General features: G+C 41.3%; 1 protein-coding gene across 1 annotated transcript; it reads right to left on the bottom strand.

Annotated features, from left to right (window-relative positions):
• Nucleotides 1–499: 499 nt before the first annotated feature.
• Nucleotides 500–6,169, bottom strand: TEX30 (testis expressed 30). The gene is made up of 5 exons (XM_060273367.1): nt 5,893–6,169; nt 4,833–5,063; nt 4,296–4,347; nt 2,216–2,418; nt 500–1,489 (listed from the first exon to the last, which is right to left on the bottom strand). Exons 1-5 carry the CDS (start codon nt 5,908–5,910, stop codon nt 1,328–1,330), a joined length of 666 nt encoding a protein of 221 aa, XP_060129350.1. The 5' UTR covers nt 5,911–6,169; the 3' UTR covers nt 500–1,327.
• Between the last annotated feature and the right edge of the window lie 4,575 nt (nt 6,170–10,744).

Here is a 10,744-nt window from a genome sequence, read left to right as displayed (position 1 = left end):
AATTTGCCCTAGCTCATTTCTTTTCATTTTATCACTCTGTCTAATTCTGGCATTACCACTCCATTGTGATCTCCCATTAGGATTATATTCTGATCCATGAATTCCTCTCCTCCAGATTTTTATAAAATTCAGCCTTTTTTTCATTTGGTGCATAAACTCCAACTATAATCAATTTCCCTCCTTGCAGCATCATTTGTACCACTATCACTCTCCCTTCTTCGTCCTTAAGAAATCAATTTAGGATCATATTTCTCCTTTATATACAAAACTACTCGTTTCTTATTTACATCTGAAGTTATAAAGTCTCTCCCCAATCTTTTATTAATCAATACATGTTTATGCTTTCTTGCAACATGTGTTTCTTATAAACAGATTATATCCAAATTTCTTGTTATTAATACATGTTCAATTTTATTTCTTTTAATTTTGTTATTAAGCCCATTCACATTCCATGATAACAATTTCAACGTCATTTCCCAAATCTGAAATCAATAAAATCAATAAAAGTTATTGACATTTGGAGACTTAAACACCCAACAACAAAGCAATTTACATTCTTCTCTGAGCCAAAACAAAGCTCGGGAAGAATAGACTATATATGGATCTCCAGATGCTAACATCAAGAGTGGTTAAAAATGAGATAACCCCCAAGACATTATCAGACCATAATTCAATATTTATGGAATTGAAAGGAATGGAACAGTCTTCCTTCATATGGAGGATGAATGAAAGTTTATTTGATGTCCAGGCAGTGGTGGAAGAAGCAAAAGAGACAATAACGGTCAGGGGTTTACTTTTTGCATTCTGTTTACTGTTTACTATTTGCATTCCCTTTTAGTCTGCATAGTCCAGATAATGTGACACCAAACAATACCAATCTCAATGTTTCCCCCCCTGTAAATTCAGGTTTACCCAATTCGGATATAATCTGGTACATTGGAGGAAATCAGTCTCCAAACTGCTCCACTTGGCATGGTACGGCTAGGCTATCCATTTCATGCAATCCAGTAAAGAATTGTCTGGTAACAGATTTGCTTTGGGAAAAAATACCATGTATAAAAGTAGATGTGTGAGATACAGTCCTTTTTTTCGAAAGTAAAACACAGTAAGATAGATTTATTTCCATTATCTCTGAACATTAACTATATATACACAAAACCAAATATTTAGAGAACATATTTTACACTATAATGAAGTTACAAAAACACGCAGTAGTTTTTGCCAGTGTTTTAGCACAGAGCTGATTACTTATACTATAAGGTGGTGGTATTAATCCATCCTATACCAAGTACAGAGGCTACTGGGAATTGGCTAATTGCTTCTGTCGCTATTCAATGATTTCTTTGATCCAAGACAAAACCTGCCTGTTTATTTCCATCGAGATGTCGTCTGCATTTCGTCCTCTCACTGCCATGCTGTGGTTTGCCTTTTCAACCCAATGGATTTTCTTGGGCGCTTGCATTTTGACTGCAACGCCATCCAGCAGTTGCTATTGGAACAAATGGAGGGACAAAATAGATCAGAAAGACGTATCTAACTCTTAAAAAGAGTTCATTTCCCACAGAAGCCAGGATTACTTGGGTGAGGCAGTCAATAACTGTCGGCATGGCACAGGAATATCTTTTGTCCATGTTGACTGTGCATGGTTCTCTAAGCAAAGTATAACGTGGGATGCAAGGGGGGGGAATGGTGGTGTTTAATAGTGCTGGCAAGATTAAAAATTGCTGCCCTTAACTTCATGCGCACACACTTTAGTGGATAAGATAGATGAATTTTTTTCCAGAAAATCTGCCTTGCTCTGGGAAAATATACAAAGCTCATTGCTAACAGAAGCGGCTATGACCTGCAGTAGAAAAGATGTAAAAGCATATGCTATGTAAACAAAAGTTCTAAAATGAAGTATGGTTTGCTTTTGATACAAACTGGGCAATTCCAAAGGGGGAAATGTGCTTTTTTAAATGGGTTTGACTTATTTATTTGTTAGTGCTGACTAAGAAATAAATAAGTGTGGAGAAAGGGAGAGGAGGTGAAGGTTCTGTTAAAGAAACCAAAGCTTCTCACCTGCCATTAATTTGAACGTGGCAACCCAGCAAGGCAAACCTCCAGAAAGCTCCTTTCATTACCGTGTCAGAAAACATGGGCTTATTTCATCAGTATCGCATATTTTAAGCAAGAGTGTTATTTCCTCCACTTTCCAGCGCATCTAGGTACTCACTTTATCACACATCTCATCTGTATCTCCAGACACAAATAGCACAGGAGACTTAATGGACAATAAATCTTCATCCCGAAGTTTAGAGTGAAGCTTTGGTCGATGCAGCGGGTAAGACAAGCATATCAGACCTTGAATGAAGCTGTCATTATCTTGGTCCGCTTGTCGTATCACAGAAGCGGCAGCACGCGAGCCCATTGAACGGCCTACATCCCATTAAGAATCAAGGAAGGAGAGGGGGGGAATACATTTTTTGTGATTCGAGCTACACATTCTGTGAAACAACCATTTTCTTTTTTTTTTTTTTTTTTTTTTTTTTTTTAAAGAAACTTTATTAGTATCAAAAAAGAAAAAACAATACAAACCAATAAAATCAATAAAAACATTTGTCTCATCTCATTATTGAACCCACTTCATCTCTTTCCCCCCACCCCTCCCCTATCCCACCCCCTGCGCTTCTCATCCTGCTTCTAGCTTATCCTTATGTATTCCACTTATTCATTACATACCTTAATTCATTCCACAATACCAACAGAGAAAATATATATATATATATACATATTATATTAGCACAATTGTATATTCTCTAGGTAATTTATTTATGACAGAATTGTTAGACATCTAAGATTATATTTGGTTTTTCCAATTTATTCTTAATATAGTTAATAAATGGTATCCAGATTTTTATGGTCTCCTCTGGGTTTTTCCCTCTAATTTCTTCATGATTTTTCGCCAAGTTGTAATAATTGAATAACTTTATTTGCCAATCTTCTTTACTTGGAATTTCCGTGGTTTTCCAATTTTTTGCAATCAATAACCTGGCGGCTGCTACCGCATAGCTGACTATACATCTATCGCTTGGTTGAATGTCCTCAGGTATCATTCCAAGGAGGAACATTTCGGGGCTTTTTCTAAAGGAATACTTTAACATTTTCTTTAATTCATTATACAACATTTCCCAGAATTCTCTGATCACACTACAATTCCACCACATGTGGATAAATGTTCCGACCCCCTTTCTACACCTCCAACATAGGTTGCTGGTCCCTGGGTACATTTTAGACATTTTTAGTGGGGTCAAGTACCATCTATTTTGCATTTTCAGGATGTTTTCCTTAAGATCGTAATTGGGCGTAAAATTTGAATCTTTTCCCCATAAATGTGAAACAACCATTTTCAAGGACTTCTAATCCTCCGTATTTCTCTGCTGAAAGTACTCAAAACTCGGGAACCCCTGCTACAGCTAGGGATTTGTTTACATGGAGGCAACATGAACTTTTGCAGCTACCCCAATGCTGCTGGATGAAAAATGTCAGGCTTAAATCACAGCCAAGAAGCTGTCAAGGTCCATAACAGTTTTAGTAAAAGTTCTGTTGGATCAGATCAGTTCCAGCACTGACCAACTGGATGCCTTTAGAAAGCATGTAAGCGGGGGGTGGGGGGAGGGGGGGGAGAAGACAGACCATTCTGCCTGGCAAGCTGAAATACTTGTGCAGGTGGAAAGATCAGAGTGCAACACTGAATTCCTTATCAAATAGGCAGTTAGTGAATCGATGCATGGAGTTCCATAATTAAAGGTCTGGATCATAGAAGTAGAATTGGAAGGGACACTGGGGATCATCTAGTCCAACCCCCTGCAAAGCAGGAATCTCAACCAGATTATACATGACAGGTGGCCACCCCATCTCTGTCTAAAAACCTCCAGGGAAGGAGAGGCCACCACCTCTTGTGGGTGTCCTTTCCACTGCTCTTGTCATCACACAGTTCTTCCTGATGTTTAGTCGGAATCTCCTTTCCTGTAACTTGAATCCATTGGTTTGGGTCCTAGCCTCATTTGGAGGCAAAATGAACCGTTTATGTTTGCCTTCGACTCTTTAGGTGAGGACAAAGGTCTGTGTTGTTCGGAAATGCTAAGCAGAAATAGCTTAAATCTTTGAAATACACATATGCAGTCAACAACAACAACAAAGCAAAACCTGGTATGTGAAATGCCTGCCTCATTCAAAAATATTTGTCAGCACCCTGTTTCACAGGAGGGAAATAAGAAGCCATGTTACATATATACACCATCAAATTTTCTTACCTCCAAGAAAAATGCCAGAAAGTATGTAGCTGCCTGATGATCTTATATAGTCCTTTTAAAAAAAAAAGGTTAAAGATTTTTTGGATAATCAATACAAACATCTAGAAAGTAACTTGCTAATCAATACAAACATCTAGAAAGTAACTTGCTAAAAGTTGTACACAGCAAAATGCAGTCTACTCGACTAATATGTACCCTAACAAACAATAGGGAATGAGAGCAGAGATACACAGAACAGGAATTGCTTTCAATACACTCAGTTTCTTACACAGTGAAAAATGAAAAAACCACACGAGAAAGATCCACCTTTACATACATATAAATTTTATATATTAAGTCTACATGTTGATTGGAGGAAGCTACATATGGGCTATGTGGTTTAGACTGCAATCCGATACACATTTATTCAGCAACCCAAATGAGCTAAATGGGGCTTAATCCCAGATAAATAAGTAAAGGATTATAACACTTTAGGGTACAAGAATTAGCACAATGTTTCATTCTCCTTGAACTAAAAAGCAACTTGGTCTTTCATACCACAACAGCCTTATATGCTTTAGTTCTATAGACGATATTGAGGCTTTTGCAGGTAAATCGCAGACACAGAAATCCATGAGAGGCCAGGTAGTTTGCCAAAGATACAAGGTGAGAGAAATTCATATCACCAGATGCTCCGTGCGTGAGAATCACAGCATACGGCAGCTTCTTCTCGGGGATGGAGAAAACGGCGTCTAGATGTTTGCTTCCAAATGGTATTTTCACACTGGTCTAGAAATAAAAAAAGACTGAAATCAACAAATATGTTTTCAGCACACGTGCATAAAACACAGTGCATCAGACTAGCTGCCATGTTGGTCCTGTCCTTTGACGCAGGACAGTCCAAAAGGAAACGGAAACTGTTCTTGTGATGAAAGGGCATTTCCAGATTCCCACAATTTTCAAGTCTCATCCAGTCACATACTGGCAAATTCAGGCTGCACAATTATAGCCGATTGCTCAATAACCCCGCTTCCTAAAAAATTCAGACTTTTTGCTGTAAGTAAAGTGGTGGGGAACTGCACTGGAAAGTGTGGAATGACACTTGCTGTGAGGCACTGCCATCTATCTAAACAAATCAAAATGAATGCTCATTACCTAGCCAATGTCACCTAATCTCCCTGTAAAACAAATCAGGATAAATTGTCAACAAACAAGTCATCTGGAGGCATCCTAAGAGACATAAGAAGATACAGTTTTTCTCTGTTCTTGTCAACGACCTAATTCAACATCTCCAAAGCCATGTCACATTAATCATTCGGTTGCTTTAATTTTCCTGTGTGTGAAAAATAAAATGCTGGTTTGTTTGGAAGTGTTCAAACGGCGTTTATAATTAACAATGTAGAGCTGGACTTGTAAACACCAAGTAAGACATTTTTACAAAACATTTTTTTCCTTTTTGGTAAAAGGTATAGACTAACACGGGCACGCATGAAAAGTGGGGGGGGGGTTGTGTGTGTGCTAGTGGTTTCTGTGAATTTATTAAGCTTGCTTAGGATTAGAATAGGAGCTTTAAAATCAAAACTGTATACAGAGCAAAGATAAACTTGCTGTGACATACCTCTGAACAGTCACCCATTTTCCAGTTGCGATCTTGCAAGTTCGTGTCTCAGAACGCTTGACTGCAAATCACTGTAATAAAATTAACCAAACATGAATGGCTGCCACCCAGCAGCTCAACATGCACAACCATAGGAGTATGGTCTACTACTACTACTACTAATAATAATTTATTATTTATACCCCGCCCATCTGGCCGGGTTCCCCCAGCCACTCTGGCCGGCTTCCAACAAAACATTAAAATACAGAAATCAAACATTAAAAGCTTCCCTAAACAGGGCTGCCTTGAGATGCCTTCTAAAGGTATGGCAATTGTTGTTCTCTTTGACCTCTCTTTGACCACAGGGTGGGTGCCACTACCGAGAAGGCCCTCTGCCTGGTTCCCTGTAACTTGGCTTCTCGTAGCGAGGGAACCGCCAGAAGGCCCTCGGTGCTGGACCTCAGTGTCTTCCTACTGCTTCCTACACACACACACCCCGGGGATTTCTCTTTGTGGAACAAAAAATAAAAAATCTGTCCAGACGTTTATCAAGATTTATCAGTTTCTAAGCCCAAAAAATTCAAAACAGGCAACCAAAATTACTAGTGCAACCAGACGTGGGCAACTAAGCACACCTGCTCACCCTCTCAGTAGAAAAATATCTCAGGAAGTAGCAAAGAGAAAGCACATTGACTTGTGATTGCTGGATGACGGGCAAGAGATAAATTTTTAAAATAATAAAATACATGACAATAACTAAGGGGCATGAGGAACGAATTGGGGGTGGGTGGGTTAGTTTTAAAGGGCAGCAAACTGACACTTAGCTTGTTGCTATAGCTATTCCACAACAGAATCATAGAACTGTAAGGGACCACAAGGGTCATGCAACCGCCTTTGATGCAGGAATCTTTTGCCCAAAGTGGGGCTTGAACCCACAAAACTGAGGTTAAGAGTATCATGCTTTAGTGACCAAGCTATCCCTTGGTGCACAAGACGGGTGAAGGAACTTGGCACTATTTGGGTTTTCTGCTTCAAGCATCAGGGACTGTGAAAGACAAGGAGAGCATATTGTACATATTGTAGCCCCTATACACATACAGTTCTTTGCCTGCCTTCCTGTGCTCCCCGTTTCGAGATGTCCCCTTTGTATTAATGTATATGTGTCATAGAATCAAGGGATTTGGGGCTTGTAAGGGACCCCTAAGGTCATCCAGTCCAACCCCCTGCAATGCAGGAATCTCTCCGCTGAGGATAAGGCATTTTGTCCAAACTGGCAAAAACTGCAAGCTGCAATAAAATAGTTAGCTTTGAAGGTGCAAGACATTTCTTTTTCGGGGGGAGGGCTGCAACGAACCCCACCTGCGAGCTGCGCACTCACAAAACCAGAAATGCTGCTGGCAGATTCGTAACTGGGGCTCCGACGCAGCAATAAAACTGCCGGCAGAAGCACAAAGCTAAGCAGGAGGATCCGGCATGGTTTCACACTGGATGGGCGGGACTGCGTGCTGATTCCTGCATTGCACGGGGTTGGACTGGATTGCCCTCGGGGTACTTTCCAACTCTAGGATTCTATGAGAGATTTCCCTTTCAAAAAAAAAAAAAGGAAAACCTCGATTCTTTCTTTCCCCTCCTTCTAAGGAAACTCCCACCCCGCGCTCCTGAGGCTGCAGCATCCCTTATGGCTCGTTTACTCGGGAGTAAGTCCCGCTGGACCCGGCAGGAGGAGAAACTTGGTTCCGAAGTCATGCGCGCCCGGGCTCACGGCTCCTTCTTTCCGCGCCTTCTTTCCCCTTCCCGCAAGGGTGCCAGCAATTGCGCGCTATGCAATTGCATGCTGGGGGTTGTAGTACGCGCGCCGAAGTGAAAGCCCATCCAGTGGCTCCTAACGCGGAGGGAGGAAGTCGAAGAAAAAGAGGGACACGCCTACTTAACGCCTTCCCCCCCCCCCAATCCGACGTACACCGGTGCCTTTAGGTGTAAACACACGCAGTCAAATACAGTAGAACAATGGCCACGTAAATCATAACAAGAGCCAAAACAAAGACACAAAGAATTAACATTAATAAGAGCAACAAACCCCCAATAAAGGCCCCTACTATTATTATTATTAGGAGAGGGATTTTATGGCAAAGAAATCCCTCGGTGGAATGAAGTGCACTGTTTGCAGGAAAACATCTGTGAATGCACTCTGTTGGGATTGCAAACAACCAGAGCCCGTTTAATAAATGAAAGCTTTGAAAGCAATTACCAAGGGCTGAGAAATCGGGTGCAGATTGCGAGTGTAAATTCAGATTCCCGCTCCCGTCCCCTCCCTTCCTTCCAGCAATAATGTTTAAGGCTGCATGCACGTTGGACATTTAGAACACATTCCCCTGTCAAAGAGGATCCCAGGAACACTGTAGTTTGCTAAGGGTGCTGGGAATTGTAGTTCTATTGGGTGCAAACTACAGTTCCCAACATTTTTTTTTGGGGGGGGGAGAGCAGCGAATGCATTTTAAAGCTATAGTGAGTGTGCGTACACACCTCCGCTCATGTCATGCCTTGGAAGCAGGGGTCCAAGCTGTTTCCCCCTTGCTCTGCTCCTTTGGAAGTGTTATGAAAAAATGTACCCCAAAATGCGTTGCCTTTTAAGAAGGACAGACGTGGGTCGGAAGCTCCAAAATTTGCACTAAGTTCAGCTCCGCCGGGAAAATGACAGAGACCACACGATGCTGTCAGGAAAAACAAACTGATCCCTTTTTTGCAGAATGCAAAGCTACAGCTGTAGGGTCCCTGCCTCTGGAAAGAAGGAAGGAACCCCGGAAAAGGGTAAAGTCCCCTTATATACCCTCCTGTCCCTGCATGGAAATCTCTGGACTGGGAGGGAGGGGGAGACAAGGGCGACGGGTGGGGGATCGGATTAGCTGGGTGCGGAGATGACTTTTCCTTTCAGATGGAGAGATGTCAATCGCTCTTCTCCTGTCGCTGATGGTGCTCCCTGTTGTTTGGCAGGAAGGGCAATCAGTCGAGATGGGTGCAGAGGTGGGGCAGTTCCTGGATTTCCGTGGGGTGGAAGTCCGCCCGGCAGGTGTTTTCCTCCAGGCCATGGAAGGGTGGGCTACATTGAGGATGGCAATTTATTTGAATAAAGATGTTCCAGCTAATCCCTCTATTGTCCGTGTGTCCTTGAATGGGTATAGGGTGGTAGTAGGGCAAGGTTCAGGTGGGTTGGGATCATACAGGGTTCATACAGAAAATATACCTGGAAAACATACCTAATACAGGGATTTCTAATTAAAAGGTAGCAGTCCTGACATATACAGTTCTAAGATATAAAACAGCAATTCCAATACAGAGAGATACTAGCAATTCTAATACAGAGGCAGCGGATAGAGATTTCATGGTAAGAGAACATATAATAGGCTGTATTATTAACTTGAGTAGAAAAGTGTCACTTTGGATTTGGGCGGTTTCCCCCCCCCTTCTTCTGGAAACATTGTTTTGTTCTGGGCGGAGGGGAGGTGGAGAGGGGAAATGTGTGAGTTTATGCTAACTGTTGTGCATATGCAGATCCTTAAGCCTTCCTTCAGGCAGGGTCGAGTCCTAGCGGGAGGGGTGGGGAGACAGGGAAGATGGCATTGAACAGGATTCTGGGTATTGCAGCTGTCAAATTCTGTCACCCCTCTCTGTTCATTAATAATGGTGTCCTGCAACCCCCCCTCCCAATATGATTTTATAACAGAAGGGAAAACTCATTCTTTAGCTATAAATCAAAGCAAATGGGAATTGGGGAAAACCCAAATTGCTGCGGGTTGGGGAGGCAGGAAAGCAGGAAAACATAAAGTGTGGATAATCCCTAAATTTACTTTCTGTTCACCACCCTGTGCTTATAAGGGAGCATATTACTCTCATAAGTGAAGGGTGGGTTTAAGTGTCATCTAAGAACTGTTTTCTGATGGTTTGTCAACAAATATCTAGGGTTTAAAAAAACAAAAACAAATTCCACACCAGAAACCTTTATAATTTTATGGGTTTAGGAGATAAACAATTATTTGCAGAGATAGCAAAGATTTCTGTGTTTGCTGTTTATAGATCTAAGACATGCAAGTAGTACATGCAAAGGAGTCAGTGCAGGTACTATCGAATGCACAGTTTCTAAGCAGACACTTCAGGAAGTTTCCTTTGTCAACATTTAAAAGTCAATAGGCCTGCTGACCCCGCTGCTATTTTGGGCTGTGTTCACCAGTTGGAAATCTGCTTGCATCATGGTTTAATGCCTGCTGGGAAATAAATGTGCCAAAGATCTTCGTGTCAACTGACTTCATACTAGTGGAATTTGTTAAGACCAAAAGTCAAAATCCACAAGCCCTGTGATAAGCTCATCCAAGAGGTCGGCTTGGCTGCTATGTGTATCTTCTAGACATTCCTTTCTAAATTAGCCAGGGCAGAGAAGTATCAAAGAGAGACCGCTTGCCAAGTTAAAAATAATTATTAGAAAAACATAACACAGGGTAAAAGGCCTGAACTAGTCAGGAACTGCTTTCTTCAGATTCAACAAAGAAGTTGTTTTGGAATCAAAAGGGCAAAGGAATGCCTCCATCTATTTAAGATGAGTAGCCGATAAAATTACTGCCGTTATAAGGCAATCTTTCATTGCTTTGATGAAGTTCTGAGTAGGGGTAGAAGGACTTCTCAATTATCTCGGTTTCTCCTCTTGTCAACCTTGAATTCAGCTCTCCACATTTCTACTGCAATTTGCTATTTTTAAAATGAAAATTATCGAGCATTTTAGCACAAATTTATCCCAATGAACACACTTTTGTATGCGGTTTGGATCAATGTACACATTTTTACAAGCATTTTATGCAATTGTGTATGTTATTTTCACTAACCA

The sequence above is a fragment of the Zootoca vivipara genome, chromosome 4, assembly GCF_963506605.1.
Source record: "Zootoca vivipara chromosome 4, rZooViv1.1, whole genome shotgun sequence".
Lineage (NCBI taxonomy): Eukaryota > Metazoa > Chordata > Lepidosauria > Squamata > Lacertidae > Zootoca > Zootoca vivipara.
Note: the sequence above shows the minus strand (reverse complement) of the source record. Positions and strands in the feature narration are given on the sequence as shown.

Coding starts and splice junctions, on each gene's coding strand:
- TEX30 (XM_060273367.1), bottom strand. Junction 4,348..4,832: donor AAGCATATAAGGCTGTTGTG/GTATGAAAGACC, acceptor TTTTTTTAAAAG/GACTATATAAGATCATCAGG. Junction 1,490..2,215: donor CAGATGAGATGTGTGATAAA/GTGAGTACCTAG, acceptor TTGTTCCAATAG/CAACTGCTGGATGGCGTTGC.